General features: G+C 31.8%; 1 protein-coding gene across 2 annotated transcripts in view; it reads right to left on the reverse strand.

Moving 5' to 3' along the window:
• Window positions 1-27,054, reverse strand: part of LOC124532279 (acetylcholinesterase-like) — a 76,892-nt gene that overhangs the window by 6,408 nt on the left and 43,430 nt on the right. For both annotated transcript variants that reach the window (XM_047107099.1, XM_047107097.1), the window contains exons 3-6: window positions 18,235-18,377; window positions 15,520-15,672; window positions 3,284-3,447; window positions 336-493 (exon numbers count right to left, since the gene is read on the reverse strand). In XM_047107099.1, the coding sequence (XP_046963055.1) occupies window positions 336-493; window positions 3,284-3,447; window positions 15,520-15,672; window positions 18,235-18,377 (618 nt within the window). The remainder of the gene's footprint in view (window positions 1-335; window positions 494-3,283; window positions 3,448-15,519; window positions 15,673-18,234; window positions 18,378-27,054) is intronic.

Consider the following 27,054-nt stretch of genomic DNA (forward strand, 5'->3'; position numbering starts at 1 on the left):
TAAAATGAAGGAAATAGCATTTACTAAGCACCGTCTGAACAACATTTATAGCTATATATTTTGTGCGCATAATGTAGCTTTTAGTTGTATGACTCATTGGTAAGGTAGTTAAAATATGTAACAAAAATCGCATTTATAAAACGACTTTAAATTAAATGAAATTTTCATTCGATTTGCTTAAAATTTCATCTAAATAAATCAGTATTGAAACGACACAATATAAACCAGTATGTAATAGAAATGTATGAAAAAAGAAAAGTTGTAATAAAGATCGTACAACGAAGGCTATTGCTAACATTATCTGTATCGAATTTATCAAATCCAAGCTGCATTACCATTAAGCTTGTTCAGGAAGTCATTCCAGAAAGCGCAGGCGGAGGCTCGGGGCCCGCGTGGACCGGCCGGGCCGCTTGGGCCGTCAGCTGTGTACGTGTAGTAGTGGGGCGACGACCGCGAGTACAACGGCCACTTCTCGTCAGGCTTGTGCGGTTTCCTGCAATATTATAATACTATTTACTACAACTACACTGAGGTAAGAAACCGGTTGTATTGTATGAAGTAATCGACTCATTATCCTTAATGTCTTGTTAATTTCTTTGACACGTTACACGTAATCGCAAATATATACGTAATTGTATCAAAGATGTTCTAAGTATATTTTTATTGTATAGGTATATTTCTTAATACATATGAATATCAATATCAATATCATATATAATATTAATAAGAATAAGATAGATAAATGTTAAGCACGTAAAATTAACAAGCAAAATTAAAATTGTATCGCTAAAATATAGCCTTAGCCCAGCAGTGGGAAAAGAACAGGCTGTTGCTTTGTTTACGAAAATAAAAAAAAAAACACAAAAATAACCAACGTCGGCCATTACAATATAACACATATACAAAACATATTATTTAATTATAAAAAAAAATTAAAACATATCCAAAAACTTATTCAATAATGCTATTATGCTGTTGCTTCTACAGCATGACATACTATACTATACTGGCGACACACCCTGGCTTCGCACGTGTACTTTATATGTATCGTTATATTATGAACAAATTACCAAAAATCATTGTAAGTTGTAGTCTATGAGTTATTCTGATGTTCAACCCATATCACTCTAAAATTTCATCCAAATCCGCTCATCAGTTTTTCGTGAAAGAGAAACAAACATACATACAATCCTCAAACTTTATTTCCTCAAACGCATCATATTAATAGGATATTCCAAGTGACATTAACGCTAATTTAACGGATGCCGTGCGATCGTATGACACTTGCAGTCAAAACGCGTCTGCGTTTCCCGTATACATTGGTCGCCGTCTCATGTTCTAGTTGCATTAATTGGACATCAGACACTACAAACCGAGTAGATTGGCTCTTGGTTTACGCATTTAAAGCACCACTATTGTGTTACATGGTTTATTTATTTCGAAAGGTTATTTAACTTATAATAAGGTTTTTATCAATATTAATACTATTGTAATCGACTATTCATTAAACTTTAAAACCATATATCAACATTTATAGCCTGTAAATATTCCAATGTTGGGTTAAGGCTTCCCTCCTTTTAAGGAGAAAGTTTTTGGAGCATATTCTACAACGATGGGTTGGTGGAATACACATGTGGTAGAATTTCATTGAAATTAGATAATCCACCTAACACGAGATGAATCGTAAACACAAGTTAAGCACGTGAATATTCAGTGGTGCTTGACGGGGTTTGAACCCGTAACCATCGGTTAAGATGCATGCGCTCTAACCACAGGGCCATCATTAAACAAATATCGATGTACACTAATTGACCAAATTTCAGTTATATCAACCAAATATTCATCAAGGATGCCACCGACAGTCACAATTTTACTACCATCGTGACAGCCCAAGATTTTCTTTCCCAATATTATATACTGAATAAATTTATAATAGATTATTATACTATATAGTATTTGTGGCTAGGAAAATATCTCATATAATATCAGAAATGTATATACTACAGTTAATTGTATTTATGACTACAATGATTATTTAATACAAAATAATGTAAAGTTTTATACGGCCCAGTCGTTCGAATCAGTTAAAGTGAATATAATGAAAGATTGCATATCGTAGGCGTTAAAATGTCGTCTTCAATTTGTGGAGGTGTTTCTATATACATCCGCCTCTTAAAACACAATAAATTTGGAAACAAAAGACTATCATAGTCTTTTCATAATCTTTTCTCAAGCATTTAACTTCACAACTAATATATAACCATTCTATGGTAAGGGATACTAATTATAATTCCAAAGAGAATCAGACAGGCACATAGTCTGTCAAATAATTTTTTTGTCAATGGCCCACCCACTGCTTCTCAAACTTTGATAGTTACCACCTGCTAATTAATAGACTGGGTCGGCATTAGAAATTCGCATCCCGAATTTGATGATAGTAGGGGTTGTTTCTTAAAGGGGTTGTTCCCCTCTCTCGAAATTTACCACTCCCAACCCTCGGAAACCCATAGTTTTTTTTTAATGTGCGTTTAAAGTTACGTGTAACGGATCGATATTTTACATTATAATTAACCTTAAATCATTATTTTTATGTTTATTAGCTTTTTTCTGTATTATATTTTAACAAATACTATATTAATTTATAGTAAAAAAAAACGTATAAAAGTTTAATTTAATTTTGTAGTGAAGCGATTCTTTTGTAAAGAAAATAATAATCACCCAGAAGATTTTACGAACATGATAATAGAATACAATATAACATAAAATATAAAAAAGATCCATTTATCGCATTATTAAATTTAGTCAAGTATATATACAGATAAATGGTTCTTATAAATTTCTAAAATATACCTATTGTTGTTTCTATTTTCACCCAAAATTAACAGCTGTGAGGGGCACAGGAGTGGCGAAGCCACTCCGGCAACAAAAATAGTAGATAGTTATAGTAGCTAAGGATAGGTTAGGTTAGGTTAGATTTTATGACCAAACGCTGCGCAAGCCGAGCGAGCGAAGCGAGCGTGCCGCGGCAGCGGCCGGCGCAGCGCCAGAAATCACATTGTATACCAATAATTGGAATTTTATATCTCTCCCCTTCCAAAATTTAACTAACAGTACGAATTTTGATGATTTTAGTATTGAAATTTAAAAACTGAAAAAAAAAACTAATGATTTCCGCGCGGGAAGAGTGGTGGTGTAGGTACTACACCACCACCCCTTACCCCCCACCCCTTCCCCAACCTTAAATTCGGGATGCGAATTTCTAATGCAATCCCAATAGACTTACCCAGTTAATGCGAATCGTGTGAAAGATTGCATGATGTGAGCGGCCAGGTCTCGTTCCCGGGTGTGGTACTGAAGGGACATATTCAGAGGATGTCCGAAGACGTATTCCATTTCGTCGCCATGCATCACGCCCATCCATTCACCCCAAAGGCTCGTGCTTGTACGCTGAAATAAAAAAAGTATGGGTTGAATACAGTATAGGGTAGGATGAAAAAAATCCCATTTATTTCAAATTCACTGTTATCAAATCAATTATGGTTCATTTTGTCTTTCGGAAATATTATTGTAAGTGTAATAAGTGTAATAAGTGCATCACGCCATTTATTGATGAATTAAGAATAACATACATAACAATTTCTGCTTTGATTTGTACCGAACACCCTAAATATTGTAAGTAGCCATTAACAAAATAAGGCAAGACAGTACAGAGCTCTACTATTATTTGTCCCCCATAACAGACGCTTTTTTTTTCTTTTTTTGAATTCAAAATTAAAGAACTAGTATATGTGTCTTTATACCCAACTTTACTCCTTCAAGGGGTATTTAAAAAATGGAATATATTTTCACGTTTTAGCTTTAACTTTCATCGATTTCAGTTCAGTGACGGTTCGAAAATATTTTAGTGGACTATTAAGTAATACATATATTTTTATTTTATTCATAAACACTTAAACTTATTATTTATTTTTAGTTTCGTTTTATTTACTTTAGCGATAATGATTTGCTAAGTCCTTCAAACTATAACAAAATGTATTTACATAATATATGAGTAAACATAGCCAATCTAATGGTTATGTTCACATTTTAATATGAAATGTCAAATGTGTTGGGGAGCGTATATGTGACTTAGTTGAAATAATACAACCCACTCACTTCATTTGACCGAAGTCAAAATAAACGCCTACACTATAAAGTTTGCATCCAATTCTAATAACCGTCCGTATCAGATTCAAATGAAAGCGATATAACTTAGTGAAGCACACAAACATTTTGGTAACAATTCATTGTATACTTTATTAAAATTACTTTGTGGTATGTTCGTAAAGTCAAACTGTTACAGTGTTTTTTTTTTTAAATTGTGATTCATATTAAGAACATAATTGAGTTTTTTTATTCTAAATTTAAAATATCTTCTAAGCGTCCTCATTGCGTAGTTAAGCAATCATTGTAATAAAGTTTTGAAAATTCTGTTCGAATTTTAAAATGTTCCTAAACCCAAAAAATATGAGTTATGTTTTGTTCTTCATTATAAACGTTATATGTAGTATCTTATTCGAACCCTGCTATCTTATTCCACCCCTCCAAAGTTGGTCAGGTATATTATTTATAAAATCATAAGCAAATTGACATATTAGTATTTAAGTATTACGATGTTCAAATTCGAAGAGCTTAAACATAATCGTTACAATAATATCAGTTCTCACGAGATTGATATATTTAGCCATAAAAGCAATAGTTTTAAGAAAAAATTAGACCCTTTGCTCAATTAGTATCAAGATAATTTTTTAATAGTAATAAATTAATATTATTTTTTTCTTTCATATTCTTTTCTATTTTTGTTGTTATTTTAAAGATTTATTGATGTAAGAGTGTAATGTTTTTGTTATTTGTAATGTAAAATGTAAACGCCTGTACTGGTGTATCACACCGTACATTAATTTATTTCTTACTTTTTCTTAATATTTTGTGAATATGCCGATGGTGTTTCGAAAACTATAAAATAAATAAATACATAATAAACTTACACATATTTATTTTAATTAAAGATAATTATTAATACAATCCTGCATCTTCTCCGTTCCGATGTCCAATCAAAAGCTATAGAAAAAGATAATTGATTCTTTAAATAAACACCCGCAGGAAAGTCCTCAAAGTTTACAAAGTAATAACGATGGGCCGTTTTTATCAAATTAATATGAGTACCAAAACGGAACTACTTCATTAGTATTAGTGAAGCAAATTGCACTGAAAGGCACAAATATAAACGGTAGCAGGTCACAGCCGAAAATAGCCCTCGTTAATCTGTGACCTTTGGGTCTCAGATACGTCTGACAATGCAGAATTAATTATTAGGGTCATGTAGGGATACTTTATTCAACGGGTTAAAAAATCCTTGAAATAAAACAAATTGTTTCGTATTTTGTTGTATTTCCATGAAGTGTAAAACGTTTTTTGATTAATTGGAAAACGTGATTGTTAATACATTGTTAAATTGCTACCAATGTATTTATTTGTTTTTATACAATAACAACGGTACTTGTTTTTTATTTGTTTTTAAGTCAATCTCACTCTATGATAATTTCAAAAACTACTCAATCAATTATCCTACTTGTGTTTTCGGCCTTTATTTAACTTATTGATTTAAACGCGTTAGTGTATGAATTTTGTTCGGCTGGTCCCATGCAAAGCTATTAAAGGACACCAATAATATATGAGTAATATTTTAATACGCAGTGAAGGAATACGAAATAAATTGTTATAGAGGAAAATGCTGACATAAAGCCGAGATGGTTCGGTGATTGGAGCTCCTGAATCTTATCGATGATCGCGAGTTCACGCCCGAGCAATACCAGCGAAATTTATGAGCTTAGTCAGTCTTTCATCTCGTGCTCGATCTCGTGATTGATAAAAAAACATCGCATTGAAGTAGTAGGGTATCCCAGTAGTGAGATATTTATAGGTTATTTGCTGTGTCCGCGACCTCGTGTGCGTTTGAATTTAACAATTATTATAGTAGGCTAATAACTCCGTATTACATTAGCTTTCTGCCAGAGAAATTCTGAGAGAAAGAAGAAAATTAGAGATAAGCCGGAATAAACGGATAGACAGACATAAAGAAAGACAAAAAATTGTAATAAAATGTTATTTTGGTATATGTACCGTGTAAACATACATATGCATTAAGTAAAAACCGATTAATTTAGTCTTACAATGGGCCAGTCAAATTTTATTATATACATATATAGTCTAGCAACCCACCTCGGCATCGCACGGGTGCAATACTGATACTAAATATACAACAGAATTCACACATCACATTAAAAACTTCTGAAATTATCAGAGTTTCTATACTAAATGTCCATGTATTATATGCAAAAACCTTCCTATTGAATCACTCTATCTATTATAAAAATCGCATCAAAATCCGTTGCGTAATTTTAAAGATCTAAGCAAACGTAGGGACAGACAACGGTAAGCGACTTTATTTTATACTGTGTAATGATTTGCTATTTACTAGAATGTTGACTGTTCCACATTGCAATAACAACTATGTTTAACAAAAACCAATAATGATATTGAAACTACATAATGGTCAAGATATTGACCTACTTATTCCGTTATCGTTTGTCTGTCAAAGCGTGAGTCGACAAATCGTTCCCTACTTAACTTCCTGATTTATAGCGTACCATTTATCCCATTTATTCTGAATATATAGGTCGACTTACAAATTCTTTTATCATCAATTTTGGATTTTAAAACGGTTCATTATAGTTAGGAATAATAAGGTGATTTATTGAGATAATTTATAATCAGATATTTAATATATCATTTGTGAATTTAATCCTGAGGTAAATTTTCTACAAGTAATCTTGTCGTACGATATCTGTGTACGAAAATCGATTGCCTCGTTGATCTAGAAGTTTTCTTGTATAGCTAGAGATTCAGAGCTATTTGGTTTTAATCGGTTGTATTTAATTTGTGAGTATTTCCAATTCGAATGTTTTATACTTGGTGGTAGGACTCTGTCCAAGTCCGTCTGGGTAGGTACCATCAGATATTATATCGACAAACAACCGTGCATAGTATTGTTGTGTTCCGGTTTTACAAGGGACATGACATCTTAGTTTGACGATGTGAGGAATAGATAATATTTTTACAGCGCCATTTTAAATGGGCATTGGTGACCAATTAACATTAGGTGGCCCATATTTTCGTCCGCCGACCCATAGAATAAAAAAAAATGTAACACTAAACTTAGTTACACCCCAAAGATACATTCCCGTACCTCAGAATGGTCAGCTATTGGTCCCGGGAATTGTGTCTGACTATATACTGACCGACTATAAGGAGTCCACTATGCTATCCTGTTCAGATAGCTAGCTTTTAACATCGGGGTAACAAATAGTCGGCTTTCTTTCAGTTCTTATACTCAGCAAACGTTAGCTTGATAGCCACAGGCTTGACTACATGCGTAAGAATATTTCAATATGTCAATGTTTCAACGTTAAATCTTTAATAATTTATTTTTATTATTTGTGACTATTTGAAAATACTGTAATTATGTCGAAATGCTGTCATTTTGCACGATGCCAGCGTACACGGAGCGTACGTGGGTGCCGTGCAAATGACAGTATGCCGTCAGGAAATGTAGGCTTTAATCCTACTTTTGACCAAATATCCTACATATTGCATATAATTTCTGCATAAACTAGAGGTTGATTCGAGAATGCCATTCGGTAGTATTTGAGCTTTTGTTCCAATTCCGCATATCAGTTCTCTATTTCAAATATTAAAATGTTGTAGTACAATTTCTATTCCATTCCATTTCATAAATTATTTCCATTTTTTTTTCCAAGATTGCAAAATAAGTATAATGATCGCAAAGGAACATTAATATGAAAATGTATTTATATCTTTTTTAATTTGAAATATACGACCTATTTACTTTTCGTACAATTTTTTTTCTATGTATATTCGGGAAAATATTCGTTTTTAGATTAACCTAAAGTCAAGGAGCAGCCCGTTAATACTGTTTGTGTTCAAACACAAAGCAAAGATCATTCAACTCTTGGAGTTTATTCCAACAGTTTCTTGTGGCTTAGGATAAAAAGAATGAAGGATAAATCGAGAAATTTTTGTTTACCGTCAGCCACGATCTCCTTTATAAATATAATTTAAACATTACTAAAGTTATTAATTGCGGGATATTTACCATGTTTTTTATTTTTATTCGGTGGAGCTCGATATTTCGACGAGATAAAAATAAAAAACATGGTAAATAATGCGCAATTAATAACTTTAGTAATAAAAATAACCATGTTAATTTAAAATGTTATAATTTAAACATAATATGAAAGAACAAGGTGGCGGCACCTAAATTTGGCAAAATCCACTGAAATAAAGTGTATTGTTGCATGTGTATGTATTTCTGCATGATTTCAAGTGTAAACTAATAAAATATTAAATAACATAATTTTAAATATTATATAAAGTACTAGTTTTCAGTCATTGCGTCACCCGTGAGAGCGATATGCAGGTGTTGGATACATCTATCTAGGATAAAAAGTACGTGTGCTAGTTTTACAAAATTTCGCTGAAACAACTTTACTTGCATATACGCTCCTTAAATATTTTAAAACGAAGCGTCCCATGAGTAAATATCACTTAAACCTTCTTTGTAAGAACGCCTTTTTATTCCTTTCCTGTTGAAGCCACTGCCGTAATATCATGATACATATTTTATCATCTTTTGTCATGGCACACAACTTTAAACATCTAAGTTTCTCGTCAGTCGAGATGTATTCATGAGACTATTAAAATTCACTAATTTCTGTTTGACGTTGATAAATGCTGACCTCGGAGTTTACGGTTTTGTTTAATTTTGCCTTTTGACACAACTAAATAGAATTTGACAAGATTGACGAAATCTGTCACTAAACTAAAGTAGATAATTCAAATGCTATCAAGGTAACTTCTGAAATGTCTTTTTAAGGATTTTCTAAAAAAGAAACTAATTTTATCCGGATTAAACTTGATTACAGTTTAGTTTAGCGAATGTTGCTGACAATCGAAGCAACAGACTGCATTTACATCATATATCGTTTCTAGTAATATTTTAAAATATATGCTAGAATTATATGACACGAACATTAAATATAATTGCTTTTAAATTATAAGGAAAACTATTATGTAGTTGACATTGCCATATACATACATAGGTATCGAGGTACACGAACAAAGCTTCAAATACAATCTCAAAATTAACTTCTAGATTTGTTTAGCAATTATTTATACAAAAGGTATTAATACGTGAGGTTAATACAACAATAATTTAATCTTTTAAAATTTTGCATTAAATCTGATTAAGATTCCTTGGTCAGTGAGACTGATAAATAAATGGTAGGTTATCAATTTCTTCAAACATTTGAACGGTTATCCAAATTATTGTTTCGTAACATTTAACAAAGCTATCAAAATCGCCAATCGCAATGTTCAACAAGTGCAATAAAACTTCGCAACCAAAACCGAAATGGCAACTAAACTACAGACCAACTATTTTAAGTTCAATTCTGCTCCAATATTTATCCAATTCCACTGTAATATAATCCAATGACTCCATTCAAATGAAAGCCATTGAAGTTTGAAATTAATTCCCCAGTGACGTTCCACTTTATCGGAATAATAGCTTCAAAATACTGACTACATACGTCCGATTTAATTTCCGATCATCAGCTACTATTGTCATACTTATTTATAAAGATATGTTATGTGTTTAATGAAAATCGCTTATTCTGTAAATACATTTGAATGTATCTATAATATTATATTAAATAAGAGAATTTCAGTTTATGTCATTATTTTGGGTAGGTATTTATAATTCAACGGGAAAATGAGATAAATACTACCTCAACATACCTCGCCTTTCTTTTTTACTATGTATATAAAAGGCACTGACAGAAAAATGGCAAGTTCCAAGCATGGAACTGCAGCTAAGACTAACTTTACAAAAAAAGTTAATAACTTTCTAATAAGCCCGACCAGTTCGGATCCATGAGTGCAGCCTAAACCATTTCCTTTGTATATTGACTGTCAGATAATTATAAAAAATCGTATCGTACTTCTACTTTCAAACTGTAAAATCGTTCCATATTGGGCTAATCGTTTGACCTAATTAGCAAGACATTAATAAAGGTTTCAAATAACAGTATATAAAATGTTCAAATCCATCCATGATCTTTGGTCTAAAATTAATTAAACACAAATACTCAGCAAAAATAGGCAGGTAACTAGTTTATTTAAACAAAGCCACAAATTTTCACCTTGCTCTGCATAAACCTTCCAGGAAACCTTCCCAGACAGGGGTCGAGTCGATATCAATAAACTCCATCCGAATCTCCATTTAAATAAAAAAAAAACAAATGTATACAGTACGTTCTCATATTCAAATAGACTGTTAAGATTAGACAACAAAAGAAGTATGTAAGAGTACACAAGGCTAAAGATTTGCGAACAATTTATTGACAGTGCTAGACTTGCAGTCGAATGACGCAAAGACTTAATAATCTCTGATGATAACAGATGTTCCACGTGGCGTTTACACTTTTGACCTTCATAATGGAGATTTAGGTTATATACTAAATTGGACTGTCACTTAATATAGACACAGATTATTGTGCTCGATACAAAAAATGATGAATAAAAATCCCAGTATTTGGATATATACGTAAAATTCCATGACTAAGAAAAGTGCGCGAAATTACGCACCATTATTATTATTTTCAAAAGCAAGCGAGCGTCCTATGGATAATTTTATAGGAGGAGGAGGCTGCTGGTAGGTAGTTAGAGCAAATACGTTAAATGCTTTGTATTTCCTTCAGTATTCCTCGACAAATTCAATAAACCAAGGTTAAGCAATCACAAAGACTGGAAACATTTTTCACACGGTAATTGAATGTTCTTTCGCGCTCTCGCTTTTGTGAAGAAGTACAATGAGGAACAATACACTACAGTAACATCATTATGTTTTAATGAAGTGTTTGCGTTACATATTTCTCCGTGGACACTTTTAATTTTACACAAGAAAGCAACACAGGCGAGGCGAGGCTGTTGCTGACATTTTAATGCATACTTTGTTAGCTTAGTTTTAATTATTAAAAATCTCTTAAAGGAAAAGTTTGTCTTGTTTTCTTCCCTTTATAATAATTTTCATTGAAAAAAAAAACAACAAAGATGCCTAGATTAAGTGCTTGAAACGACTTTGTTGCTGCTGAACACCAAACACTTGATCATGAAGAAGTAGGTACTTATACTTCATTTAAATAGATTCTTAAAAGCATTTTAATAATGACATTTTACAAGTCTATTATGTCCGTAAAAGGTGAAGTCGCTACTTCTGTTGGATCTGCCTGCCGCATTCAATCAATTTAAAATGACGTGGCTGTTATTGTGTTTAATTTTGTTGCTAAATCTACACTGATTTTTTAACAATTGATGGTCTTGTTATCCTTATGGTTCACTTATTAAGCTATAGATTGGTCTTGGGTTAATACTTATTGCGTTTTTCTGACATTTTTTTTGTAGATGTATTCGGCCTAGGTTATATTCGTTACTGTTTATAGAATGGAATTTATAACTGTAAGAGAGTAGGAGTGAAGTGCTGTTTGGTCACTTTCCTTTCTACTTCTATAGAATATCTATTCCCAATAGAGGCGATGTGCCATTAAAACTGCCTCTATAAGGAAAGCGCCATTGCTGGCCAAACTTGTGTAATTCTGCACCAGATAGCAAAACGAGAGAATCTCCCTCCTGACCTAATTGTTAAGTATGAGTTGGTTGAGCAAGTTAAGTTCATGACTGAAGCCACGGAACGGCAGCTTGCGGAAAATATATCTGCGGATTTCACTTAGAAAAGTCAGAAGAGAAGAAGGCGTAACTACGCACAAATCCGCGCAGGAGCTTGACTATGGCAAACTAATTCTCGGTACCGTATGACTTATTGTCGAGCAAGCCAGCCATCGCCATCCAGCAGGACGTTATGGTAGCATTACTAAGCGATCTCGATCCATGACGACGTAGATATATATTTGGTTTTATTAGGTATTCTGCCATTTGGTCACATCCACATATCTGGCTGGAGCAATTTGCACAAAGAAGTCGCCGATTGTTGAGGGCTACTCAATGCAATGCATGATATGCTGACAACAAATAAATGCGATAACGTTAAACGAATGATAATGACGTGTTCGTTGAATATGAAATTGCTTATTAGATCATAGTTAATTTTGTTCTGTGTATTCAAATAAAATTGACGCATCATCACAATTATCAACACCCATTATCATTATTCGAACATTCATTTTTGTGTACATTTTTAAACGGAAAGAAATTACTACTACTACTGATTTAGTTTTAACTAAAATTTTGGCGATAGCAGATATTTCCCTCTTACATTTTTTTAAACAATTTATTTAATCAAAATGTCATCTTAACTAATTTACAACATGTATCTATTAAAACGTTATTATACCAAATTTAAATTAGAGTAGTGGTTGTTCGTACGACATAACGTAAGGAAGCATGTTAGACCAATATATCTCAATTTTCACTTTGCGATCAATCACAATTTATTCTCACTTCACTAAGGTTTAAATATAAACAGATTGGTTTTTAAGTTAGCTTTTTTTTAAAGTTACTTGGAGCCACTCTATCTGTTTTAAAATTTGTAAGCGGCATGGTATCATTGGAAACATTTGATACAAACAGTCAAAAGATAAGAAAGAATGAAGAAATTCTAAGCTTCTTTTACATCACCAATGCACCACCAAACCTGGGAACAGGCTCACCCAATCAGGACACAATAAGTATTGTTTCAGTTCTGGTTTGTAGGTTATATTATATTATTATAGAAAGGTGTTGCTCCATGGTTCTAGTAATTGAAAGATATTGCACTTGATAAATATTGTTATTTTCTTACTGATGTCATCTAATGATGGCAAAGTAACTAGTAATTAAGAATAACCTGTTTATACAATTTACCTCATGCTCGGCGGTCAAGGAAAATATCTTGAGAATGCTCACATAACTGTTGATGAGTAATCAAAGGACGATATTCTATTTCGATGTTCTATTTTATTTATAAGTAGATATTTTAACAATGCACTCCCTTACGTCATTGATAGATTTTTTTATGGCATTGATTGGCGAATGAGCATATAGGCCACCTGATGGTTAGTGGTCACCATCACCCATAGACAATGACGCTGTAAGAAATATTAACTCTTCCTTACATCGTCAATGCGCCACCAACCTTGGGAACTAAGATGTTATGTCCCTCGTGCCTGTAGTTACACTGGCTCACTCACCCTTCAAACCGAAACACAAAATATACTGCGTACTGTTGTTTAGTGGTAGAATATCTGATGAGTGGGTTGTACCTACCCAGGCGGGCTTGCACTAAGCCATACCACCAAGTAAAAAATAACTGATATTAACATTAAAAAAGGAATTGGGTCAACAAGACTGTCTTGAAGTCGTAGTCAATACAAACTTGTCGCTCTATCCTCTTTCCAGTAATCGATGGGCATACATATTATATAAAATTATCATTCGTTTAAATTATATAAAACCGACTATTTTCTGAGTTTATTACCCTTTGAAGTTAGTTAAAAACTACGTCTTCTGTGTAAATAAGTACGTAAATACTGAAATATATTTTCAGAAAATCATAACACTTTTTTATCTCATGTTTTTTTTGTAGCTCCCTTAAAAAAACTATTTCAAAGAATGTGGAATGCAGTCTGTACACGTTTTTATATCAATATAAACAACATGAAATAGTTCTTTTAATCCCAGGCGACGTTGTTTTTAAGGAAGCATTCATCCACCGACACATTTCCTGCAACTGTAATTAATGACAAGATCCTGTTCTACTTATGAAGAAAAGTACTGGGGCATGTCTTCACAAGAATTACGACAGATTGCAAGAAAGATAAGTTTTTCATGAGTCGGCGTGGTTATATATTATTATGTGGGTTTATTTATTAAGATATTGTGTTTGATATTTTTTTATTAAATCGACTAATTGTTGAAACATTACAACTTTACAAATCTTTAACAGGTTAGTTAATATTTGACGATAATGCACTAACATTGTAATAGACCAGTCATGTGGCCAACAATATTATTTCAAAAATTTTATTTAAATATTCAATTAATTAATTTCTGATTGTTCTACAGATCTTGTGAGGATTTGAGGCCTAGATTTGGTATAAAAACAGTTAACAAAATATCTTTTCAAAAGGTATTTTTATCGCGATGCATTTACTCGAAAAAAAATCTGAGATCTATCCATACAATCCGTAGTTGAATAAAAAAACCGGCTCCATATTGACCATGTAGGTCCTCCCAGTGAAAGCGAACATACATATGTACATTGTACACCTACGGAGAGTACTTTTAGCTTCGATCGCTCTTTGACGTCCAATGTAAATTGCAAAAACAGTTTTCCCACTAGGCGAGCCTTTAAGGCTATATATCTGTTTCCACCATCGGGTCAAAAAATAAATGTTGCTGGCAGCCTCTTTGCAAGGGCTCTTGCGTATGGTTCGTTAGCTAAATTAACGTGTTAGCTCAAACGGGTCTGCAGTTTGAAGTGCTTTCTACACGGGAATCTCTCTAATATATTTACGTGTATTTCGCTGCTTTAGTTAAGTGCATAAATCTGCGGGTAGCGCTTCTTTATAAAATATGCCGTGTTTCAAGGTCACGTCGAAAATGTGCTTAATTAAAATATATTTATTAAAGAAAAAACTGCATGATTATTATTAGACTCACACTGACATAAGATATCAACGAATGCTCTAAATTGTAGAAGGAAAATCTTGATGCCATAAGCCAAAGTCAACAGAAATGTTGACGTTAAAATAATAAAAAGATATTATGACAGCGAGGGCTTTTACAATTTGACAGGTCGATTCGCAGGAGCATGAGTCGAACTTAAAATAATTTTTCAAGAAAGAAAATGTCCATTTAAACTTTTCTCTTTTTATCGCAGTTCAAATTTCTGATGAATAAATTTATAAAAAAAAACGAGCTGGGCTCGCGACTTCGTGCGCGTTTGAATTTAACAAAAAATGTATTGTTTAGCCTAATATACTTCTTACTAAATCGCCTATCTATAAGTGAAAGCCCGCCAAAATCAATCCAGCCACTCCAAAGATTAGCCCAAACAAACAAACATAGAAAAATTGCAATTTTATTTATATATATGCATTTAATAAAAAAAGGTTATTAAATATTACATAATGAAACTTCAATTTTAGTATGTTTATAGATTTTCTACAAAAGTTAAAATAGTTTAAGTATTTAAAAAGGTTTCACTCAATACTTATCGTGTTGCGCGGGACAAAATGTTTACCAAAAATTAAAATGGCCGTAAAATACCATATACAGCTACTCATAAATCCATGTATGCCTTGCAATGCTGACTTAAAATAAAATGATATAAAAATTACTTACATGTGTAAAATAGTAATAATAAACGTCGACTCCGGAATCCGCCAACACCTCGGCGAAATAGTTCGTAGGACAAACGAAGAAGTAGTCGCCAACGACATCCGCAATCATCTTCTGATTCAAGTACCCATCAGTGATCTCTTCCCAGTCCGTGTACTGGGAATAAAAACAAAATCAGTTGAAATCAGGGAAATGTTATGGTTCTCAAACCATCCTTAGAATATGCAATTGGAAAATTTAAAAGAATCTTTAAAATCTGTTAAAGGACTGGGTAAAGAATAAGCGATAAAGGATATTATAACACTAATGATTTCAGAGTTGATTGCATACATTAGGAATGAGATGATCGCCTTATAACGAAAATTATACTTTTTGTTATTGTAGAATAAATCAAGAATTGTTAAAATTAAATTTAAAAACATCCGTGTATATCCGTATATTTCATTCGCCGGTGCTTTTCAGGTTCGAGGTATTGATTTCCGAATCGATGGTAGATTTTTAAGTACCAATAAGCAAGTGTAACACTTTTTTATTGAATAAAGATTTTTTAATTTTATTTCTCCAAATTCTATAAAATACATAATCAAACAAATTGAAAGTCTGTAGATGAAGTTGATAATGATTATAAAATAATATTACCCACCTAATGCTATTGCAAAATTTAAAATTTAGAATAATGTTTAAACAATTTCATAATTCATGAAAATATTCTAAAATAAAATAATATTTACTTAAAAACTATTTATTCTGTAATGAGAACCTTTACCAAAAAACGTCTTAACAAAAAAAAAATGAAATGCAACATCTAATGGGGCATAATCTACACAAAAGATACAGTACGCATCGGAGCATTTTCTATAGAAGAAGGCAATTTCAAATGGGAAGTCCTCATTAGTTGATTCCGCGAATCTAACTGAAGATAATGCAGTCGGGGACATTAGGAAACCGTAATTTACAAGGAAATCATAAAATATGACATTGACAATATAAAGCTAATATCAGACACAATTTTGTAGTTAACTATTTAAAAACATATATAAAGATCCTTTAAGGAAAATTATGGAATGAATAAATATTTCAAGCAAGACGGTCTTTATTTTTGTATCGCATATCATGTATGTGTAAAATGTAAAGAATACACTTTAACGAACCACCTGGTAAGATGGTCACCACAACTATAGACATTAGCGATTAAATCCCTTATTTCTCGTTACATTGCCAATGAGCCATCAACCTTGGGAACTATGATGTTATGTCCCATATGCCTGTAGTTGCAGTTCAAATCAGGACAAAACAGTACTACGTCTTGCTTTTGGCGGTAATACCTGGTACCACCAAGTAAAATAGAAAAAAAAATATAAAGCATGAATGAAATATTTCAAAGTAAGTTAAGATTATATAGCGATATCTATATTATATATGGCCTTTCGTTTTGGTAAAGTAATAATAATTAATTATTGAACATTGATAACTTTTTAATTTGATGTCAAAGGAAGGGTTCTTGGAAATAATAAGATTGCGCTCTCGATGTCTTAACTGATAGGATTATTACGATTATAATAATTTTATTAAAACATTGCATATTTTAAGCATAATAACAAGGCAACTGGTCTCGTTTTTATTACTATACTAGAACAAATACACAATAAATATAACTTGGCTTGATGTTCTAAATACTAGTGATAAATCTCGGTAATTTAATCTTCCAAAAAATTTACTTTATATCCAAAGTAGTAGTAGTATGTATTGTATGTGTATATTTACTGTTATGCTAGTTTATAGGTCTGTAACAATTTTAAAATTATGTAAATAACATTTGACCTTTGACCTCTTTTACAGTAATTAATATACAAGCCACACCTCAAAGACCTCTTATTTGTCCTAAATGTACCATCGGTCATTCCCTTATAGGATGAAAGACAAATTCCCACGAGTTTCAAAATAGAGATAATGTTGCTGTTAATAATAATAAAAAAAAATATTTTCAAAAGATTTATACCTAAACTATTTATTTGTATTAATAAAAGGCTTATTGAGTTAAAGTATCTAAATTGTTCAAAAATAATGTAACACTATACGGTGATCACGAAATGTGACATTATTTTGGCTTAAACTTCAAGAGATTAAAGAAAGTGCACGCTGTAAAAAGTTATTAAGCTGATTTATCTGTCTATAATTCGCATGTATCGATAATTCCATATAACTATTCTGTATGAAGAAAATCGAAAGTATCCGCAGAATTAGCGTAAAAGAACATTATGTGATATGCGAAATTGACTTTGGTAATTATATAATTTAGAGGATACAATTATCAAAATGGCGTATCACCGTCAAGTCGCTTGTCAACACTTCACGAGTGGTACGAAGGGAATTCTTACACAATTTCAAAACGAATTATAAAGATATATTTTCATACTTTTTAGAAAAGTCTATAAAAAGATATGCTTTGTAAAATGTTACATTTTATGGAATGAAAACGAAAACATAAATGTTAATAAGGTAAAGTAATTTTATCTTAATGTTTGAAAAGTGCAGGCAATAGATTTCTGTGTAGGTTTTTATTCAGATTCACTTACTCACTAACAAGCATTGTTATAAAGTCAACTCATGTGCAAAACTCGTTATGAAATAGACTTTTATTATGCAAAATAATATCCTGTATATTATCATGCGTTATATGAATTTTACATAGAAAATAATTTTAATTTAAAAACTTACCTGAAATACAATAGCCTCCCGTTTGATTTTGGAAAATTCCTTGAATATCGTGTCTATAATTTCCAGAAATTTTTCTCTTTGTAGAAAACTCGGACCGTCTTTTTCGAAGTAGTCGAGGAAGTCGTAAAGCAGAAAATACGTTCCTGTAAATAAATATTAAGATATAGAGCATGAAATGTATCGAGTAATTTATTTAACGAACCTCTAAACATTAAGTTACATACTGATTAAAAATAGCGGACAAATTTTTGGTAATATTTATTAGTTACATGTATCAAACTATTACCGATATTACCAATTATGATATATGATGATATATCATATTTTATAGTTTTTGTTAATTAATTTTTATTAAAAGTATTTAAATGGTAACCCTTTAAAAATTCTAAATCAATTTCCTATTCAAACATTATTATTAAGCTTAAGATTAATGGTAATGCTCAATTCAAATGTATGTCAGGAAAAGTACTTCATTAGTTACTTTTGGAGGTGGTGTTCATATCTTAATTTGCCATGACAGATAATACTGCCTCAAATAACATCTGATTAGCTATTGTAAATTGTATATTTATTATTTAGTTTTACACCAGCACTCTAAACTAAAATATTTTTTTAAGTACTTAGTTTCATTAAAACATCAGTGAATTAGTTGAAAGATATAACAAATAATATAATATAATATCTGATACATTATATTCAATTTAGTAGGTCAAGGTCAAGGTCACCGAAAAACGTAGAGAAACAATGCCCTAAATTATTCAGGTACGATTGCGACTTGACAGTACCTTACGTTCAAAGCGTACATTATTCAATATCAGGGTCATTTCTATTACGTTACTGTCAAGACCACAAATTAAGATAGAGTTTTGCGAATATTTTTTTCAATAAAAGTATTAAAATAGAAGAAACTATACTCATTCGGCAATTTGACATTATATTTATGTCATAGTTACAGGTCCTTATGCTTTCATCTTGTTGTGAAGTCTACAAGTTTTTATGTAAGCAGCAATCCAATAATGCTGTAGAGAGTTCAGACGCTGAATCATTAGGGTTTACGTGCTCTCCGAGGTACAGTAAGTGTGAACACTATCGATTTCCCGTATTCGATCTTTTTTACGTAAAAAAACCCCAATAATTTCGGGATAACGTGGGTTAAGGCACAAGACATACGAAGAAGTTATCGCAGATTGTTATCTTTCCTACAGTAAATTCAGCTGACTTTCTTTGCTAACTACTTCACCAAATATCTATCTAAAATCTTCCCCTTCATATCTGTATAAGTTTTCGCGCACAAACATGAACCAAGTTACAATTATATATACACATACGAATGATACTACATAAGTGAGACAGAAAATAAGTTCAAACGAATAAACCCATTATTGCAAAAGAGATACATATACATTTCATACTTCAACTTTACAAATGAACGAGGAACACTCATAACCCCTCGTTTATTACGCTTTTGAGTGCTCATAACACGACTAGAGCACAAAACATCATTAACAATGACAATAGATCCCTTCTTTGCATTCGTGCTTACGTCCCAGAACGGCTATTTACTAGCAACTTAACTAATAGGAACAGCAATCTGCAAAAACTAGCCAAGTTTTGTCTTTTCAGAGCAAAATGTAGATTAAACTGCTTTACAATGTTAGCGTATTCAACCGAAACTTTGAAATCCTAATAAACTATTACGTGTTTAATTTAGAACTCCTATAAACGATGTAGAAAGCAAATACTAAAACCGACTGCAGTAGATAATATTCAAACTAAAGGTCTGAGCTAATTGGATCGAACTACGAATCCGAAGTCGGAATAAAATTTGATAACGATCCTTATTAGTGGACCAAATAGTTCATTATTCGTAATGACCACGAAATATTGAAATTAATGCTTAATAGCAATGATCAATTATTTTTTAATACTATTTAATATCAAAATAATTTTTAAATAACGAATTTATATTTTTAGTATCGACAAGCACATAATACAATGAAACCTTAACTTTTTTTTGATGGAATAAATAAAATTTTAACAAAAAGAAAAACCGACTTCAAACAAAACACTATTTTAAAACAAATGAATATGCACGAAAAAGTAATAAAAATAATTACGTATTCAACATATTTTTAGAGTCTTCCTAAGTTAAATGAAATGAAAAATATTAGACTACTTAAAAGTCGATTAACGATTATATCATGTAGTTATAGTTATTGGTATATTTGGAGCCGGTGTCAGCCACGGTGCCCTTGCCCCAACAATCAAAAGAAAGAAGCGATACGAGCCCCTTGATTGATCCAGTATATTATTGTGTAAAAGGTAATTTGTAAAAAACATATTTGTCAAAGTATTCTCGTATTGTTTTTTGATAGATATACTGTAGGGTTTTATTGGCTGACACCGACTCCAAATATAACAATAATTATAACTACATGATATAATCGTTAATCGACTTTTAAGTAGTCTAATATTTTTCATTTCATTTAACTTAGTAAGACTCTAAAAATATGTTGAATACGTAATTATTTTTATTACTTTTTCGTGCATATTCATTTGTTTTAAAATAGTGTTTTGTTTGAAGTCGGTTTTTCTTTTTGTTAAAATTTTATTTATTTTTTGATTTTAAGTGAAACTGATGTTGACTAACTAATTTTTTTTAATATGGATAGAATTAACGTTCCGTTTATATGAGTCAGAAACTACTTCGAGGACAATTTCAAAGGAAACTTGCGAATAAAGCAAAAATAGACTTTCGAAAATGCGGATTTAATACGTCACGCGGCGTAAACTACAAGGATCCCTCGAAAGAGCTGTAATCGAACTCAGCAAAAAAACTTTGAAAAAGACCAACTATATTTCGTACATCATATGACATCACATCACATACACAAAATTTGATTAAAGATAGTAAGAAATTCTGCCCCATATCGCACCCTAACTGCGAGCCGTATAGGAGTTACATCACTACATAGTATAAAACAAAGTCGCTTTCTCTGTCCCTATATTTTTAAATCTACGCAACGGATTTTGATGCGGTTTTTTTTAAAAGATAGTGTGATTCAAGGGGAAGGTTTGTGTATATAATACATGAACAATATAGTAAAGAAACACTGATAATTTTAGAAGTTTGCGATGTGATGTCGTATATAAACAAATTCTGTAGTATATTTAGTATCAGTATTGCACCCGTGCGAAGCCGGGGTGGGTAGCTAGTTGATTATAATATTCGACTATGATAATTACATAAACATAACCACATTACGGAAGGTGACTTAAATATACAAATAACCTATAAATAAAAGATTCGACCGAGTATCGCTAACGTGCTCCTCAGAATTGTTCCGTTCCCTTCCGTTCCGTCACTTTGTCATGGATCCTGTGCTCAGAACCTTACCAAACTTTCACCAAATTACCCTTGAAGTATATATTTTATAATAAAAAAAGAATTATCAAAATTGGTTAACGTGATTTTCAGTTATTCACCTATTTGTCGCGCATATACATAACGCAAATTTAAGACTTATGTCGTTTTCACATGGATACCATCATCGGAAAAAAAAATAAAAAAAATGGGACCCCACGGGAAGCACTACCTTTCAAACAAAAAAAAATTATCAAAATCGGTCCACCCAGTGAAAAGTTATGAGGTAACAAACATAAAAAAAAAAAAAAAAAAAAAAAAAAAAAAAAAAAAAAAAAAAAAAAACAGACGAATTGATAACCTCCTCCTTTTGGAAGTCGGTTGAAAATGACAACAGGCATGTCCAATTTTAGATAAAATATTATTTAAACATCTCATAGATACTTTTATATTCTCCTTTTAAGAAAACCATTCTCTTGCTACCTTAGTTCAAATTAAAATTGCCTAAATATTAATCTTCCAATGTTGGACTAAGACCACTCCACTTGAGGAGTTATTATCTTATACGCCCACAAAGCTCCGATACGGATTGATACACATTTTTCCTTCACTGCTGAGTACAACATTAATTATAAACACACTGTCCCGGCTTCGCACGGGTGTAACAACAACAACAACAACAATAGCCTGTAAATTCCCACTGCTGGGCTAAAGGCCTCCTCTCCCTTTGAGAAGAAGGTTTGGAACATATTCCACCACGATGTTCCAATGCGGGTTGGTGGAATACACATGTGGCAGAATTTCAATGAAATTTGTCACATGCATGTCACGATGTTTTCCTTCCCCGCTGAGCACGAGATGAATTATAAAGACAAATTAAGCACACGAATCAGTGGTGCTTGTCTGGGTTTGAACCCGCAATCATCGGTTAAGATGCACACGTTCTAACCACTGGGCCATCTCGACTCACGGGTGTAATGCTTATGCTAAATATACTGTAGAATGTCTTACAACGTACTTCGTTCAGTATTTTAGCCATTACACAATACATAGTTTGCAAAATGAAAAATGTGTTTATTTAAGACATCACATTAGAAACTTGTAAAATTGTCAGTGGTTCTTTACTATTGTCCATGTATATTATATAAAAAGCGTCCACTCGAATCAGTCTATCTATTAAATAAATAGCATCAAAATCCGTTGCGTAATTTTAAATATTTAAGCATACACAGACAGCATCTTTGTTTTATACTATGTAATGATTTTGAGAAGACAAAACTCAGTGAGGCTTGTCCGGGCTTGACACCTGTCTTCGATTCAGTCACGTACTTCAACGACAGTCCCATTTTGACTACGTTTTTCTTTGATGGAGTATTACATATAAAAACATATATATTATGATACTCCGTTCAATGAATCGAAATCGTATATAATTTGTAAGATGTAAAATGTAAGGAATTTATTGAAAGTATCGACGTAAAAATGTTATCTTTTGAAAAAGTTATTGCATTTACATATTTGTACATGAAGATCATCGAATAAAATGCAATTTGAATATGAAAATTACTCCTTTGAATATCATACCGCATGTATCTATATTTTAAAGAAAACGTATCATTTTATTTAAATAAAATTTGAAGACTTGCTTTAATTTTTTCTTTAATAACACGGCGATTTAAAAATAGAATACGACAAAAATTCAATAAAACCGATTACTGCCGATTTATCGAACCAATATAAATAGCTCCCTATCGCGCCATTCGACGCTATTCGTCGCTATAGATTCTCGCGTCAGTTCAACCCGAGAAAGCAAGTGCATTTAAATCAATTTGTGAAATTGACAAATATATGAGATAAGAAATAAATATTGATAATTTGGGATCCCCTATTTAATTCGGATGTGATCGGTTTTACGAATTTTGCCGATGCTACATCAAAGTTGTACCGTACTATACAAGCTGATAGAATCAATTATAGTTTATCCTCATTTTTCGACACAAATTTTGAACAAAAAATCCTTTGTACGTAATTAAAAAGACCAATTTCAAAAAGGTTAAGCTGATTGATTTTAGATGTTTCACACTGCCGGGAATTTATATTCGCTTTTGTTGCTGAACTTTATGTAGGCAAACCTGCCTTTTGTTATACTATCTGAGGTATGAAAGGGATTGTTCATATTTATTAAATGCCAATTTCAATGTCCAATAAGATTATCAAATAGCAAAGCTATAATGTCTTTCAATTCTAAATAAAATAAAACATTAGTTGTGTTTTTATCTTATGACTCATAATGTGTCTGTTTATAAATTACTACTTGTGCCCGTAGCTTCGCTCGCGTTGATTGTCACGGGTTAGGCAAAAAAGTAGCCTTTGAGTAAATTACATCAAAATCGGTTCAGTGGTTTGATTGTGAAAGAGTGACAGACAGACCAATGTAACTATCACTATACTTTCACATTTATAATAGTAGTATAGATATAGACTCATTAAGATATTTTATTAGTAATTACTAAAACCGAAGAGAAACCTTTCACAATAGATATTAGTGTTACATATGATTACAGATTTTTTTTTAAATACGTTCGATCATTGAAGTAACTATATTTATTATACTAATATAAAATAATACAATAACATATTTAACAAATATCCTTTATTCAAATACAAAGGTCAAACATATAGGTCAAATGAAAGTCGCCCGAATGCTTTACAAATTAAATTTTATTTGAATATATTTGCACGTAAGAGATATACGGAACGAGGGGTACACAAGTGTCTTCATTAAAGCACACTTGCGAACACTTGCCAAGCCGGAGCGTGCTTTTAGATGCATTATAACATTTTTCTATGCTACATCTTGTTTGACCAACTAAAATAACACCGAACATTTTGTATATCTGTTATGTTTTTTTATTACAAAAGTTATTTCATCGGTTGAATTTTTTATGTTAAAAATTATGACCTATCATTATAATCTTCAATCATAATAAATGATAGATAAATGTTTGTTTACTATTCTTCATAGAATGAGTGGAATGCAACCAATAAGGTCAATAATTTTGATCAACCGGTTACATAATAATGATAAATAAAAACTACTTTTTACATCGAAAAGAAAATTACATGGAAATTAGTGAGTTTAAAATGTTTTGTTGATAATTATTTCACTGTACTTGCTATTTGTAGAAACGTAATTTGTTATTGGCGTTTAGCCCAGTGGCCCAGTGCTTAGAATGCATAGGTACATCTTGTTTTTTAAGTAATTTAAGTTTTTATTTCATCAAGATTCGCGATGAAAATAAACATCGTCAGTTGAAAACATTGTGAACCAGCATTTTTCTAGTTTCTATTAAATTCTGGCACGCGTAAATCCAACAACCCGAATTGGACTAGCATGGTGGAATATGCTCCTAACTTTAAGGCTAAGCTAAGCTCTCCTCAAAGGTAGAGGAGGAGATTTCGTTTAGTATTTTAATATTATAATTGTAATTCTCAACACGAAACGTGATCACGAAATCAAAAGTATCAAATAAGAGAAGTTTTTGCGTATTTGAAATTAGATTTTTCATTCAACTTTTAACGTACTTTTAAACTAAAACTTTTGATTGCCTGTAAACTTTAGTTATTTTATCTATTTTTATGTAAAATTCAAATGATTGCATTTCAAACAATAATGAAATTTAATTTGATAAGATACTATTTATTAAAATAAATCATTTGTAGTTTTTATTGTGAATACATTGGCTGAATGATAAAATATCACTTTTTAATATAGTATAATAATTATGTTTTTAACTTTTTGCTCGTGGTTGTTTGTGAAAATCTGCTTACTTAGTTACCACCAACTTTTTTATGGGATACATAAACGGACGGAAAAAATTGCCACCTAATGGTATGTATCACCATCAAATTGGCAACTTAAAAAAAATGTAACAATGACTAAAATTTCGTCTTCCTAAAAAACTACCTATCAAATATCAATTAATATCTGTTGATGATAAAGAACTACCCGCTAAATATCCTCTAGATATTTTGGTCACAGCGGCCTTCCCCTTTTATTCCCTTCGAAAAGTAGCCAACTGCACTTAACCTATTATTACGCCCAACAGTATACACAAATACACGTGCGTTCTCTATTCCCTAAACCTCATAATCCGAGGGAACGGTAATCTGACACGACCTGACAGAGTTTGCAAAACCAACGGCTTAACTAACTCAACGACGAACGAGAGTAGTAAAAACCCAATTTTCAAACTTTTGGGTATTTTTTATAAAACATTGTTTTTTGCACCTGTTACACTGGCTTACCCTTCAAACCGAAATACAGTAACACTATATATTATTGCTTGGTGATCGAATATATAATGAGTGGATGGTGATGACAATCCCGACGAGCCCCATCAACAATAGAGAATATTTTAATAAAAAATAAATTTTTAATTAAATTCTGTCGTCTTATAAATTAGCTACAATAGTCGTAACATTGACTGACCAAGTATAGACAGTCATATAATAAAGTAAATAAATCCAACGGCTCCTAGGTGCCATTGTATGTAACTTATTATCGGGATAATAATATATTATTGCATAATTTTTTGATTTCTAGAAACAGACATATCACTGGATACTCGCGTTAAGCCATTTGACATTAAAATAAATAAATATACTATATATTGTGATTGTTTTGTACCAATTTCTTAAAGAATAATTCATTATATAATTTAGCACGGGTACACTTAAACCTTAGCAGAAGTTTAAAGCCTGACAGCACCTCCCGAATATCATTTGTTTGGTTTGTTCTTATAATTCCCGTATTTGGTGAGAGAGGAAAGCATAATTTGAAGATCTTGTATGAGTCCCTGGGATGTTTAGTGGCTACTATTCGCTGTAAGATTTAAGCATAAAATCATGTTTTCATATTATATGTCAACTCTATATTTCCAGACTGTTACTGGGATTTTCCTGAGAGCAATATCTAATATCCCTTATTGAACTTGACATCTTGGCAACAATCCAATCTCTAGATACTAAGCAAATAGTATCAAGCAATTTGCATCACATAAGCGATACACAGTCAATTAGTCTATCAGTACTTGTGTTTGGTAAAGTCATCATTGAATCTGTTCTTCTTTTGACAACTATTGGATTTACTTTTACATCAGTGAAGACAGGACATGAATCTTTAGTTTTTTCGATTTTCAATTTACATATCTAATAAACTATTTTATCATAAACGATAACAATACATGGCATTTGTTATCGTTTATGAAACCTGGTTTCCATAACGCCCAGTATTTCGGAATCGCTATTATCTAGACTAAGGTTGAAAATTAGGGTTGTCAATACTAAGTATTTTTTTCTTAAATTTATTTGGAGAAAATCGTATAAAAAAGATTTTTATGACATATTTAGGAAAATGCGAATTGGTCACATAATCGCAGTGGTCTGTACAATGG

This window comes from Vanessa cardui, chromosome 9 (assembly GCF_905220365.1).
Source record: "Vanessa cardui chromosome 9, ilVanCard2.1, whole genome shotgun sequence".
NCBI lineage: Eukaryota > Metazoa > Arthropoda > Insecta > Lepidoptera > Nymphalidae > Vanessa > Vanessa cardui.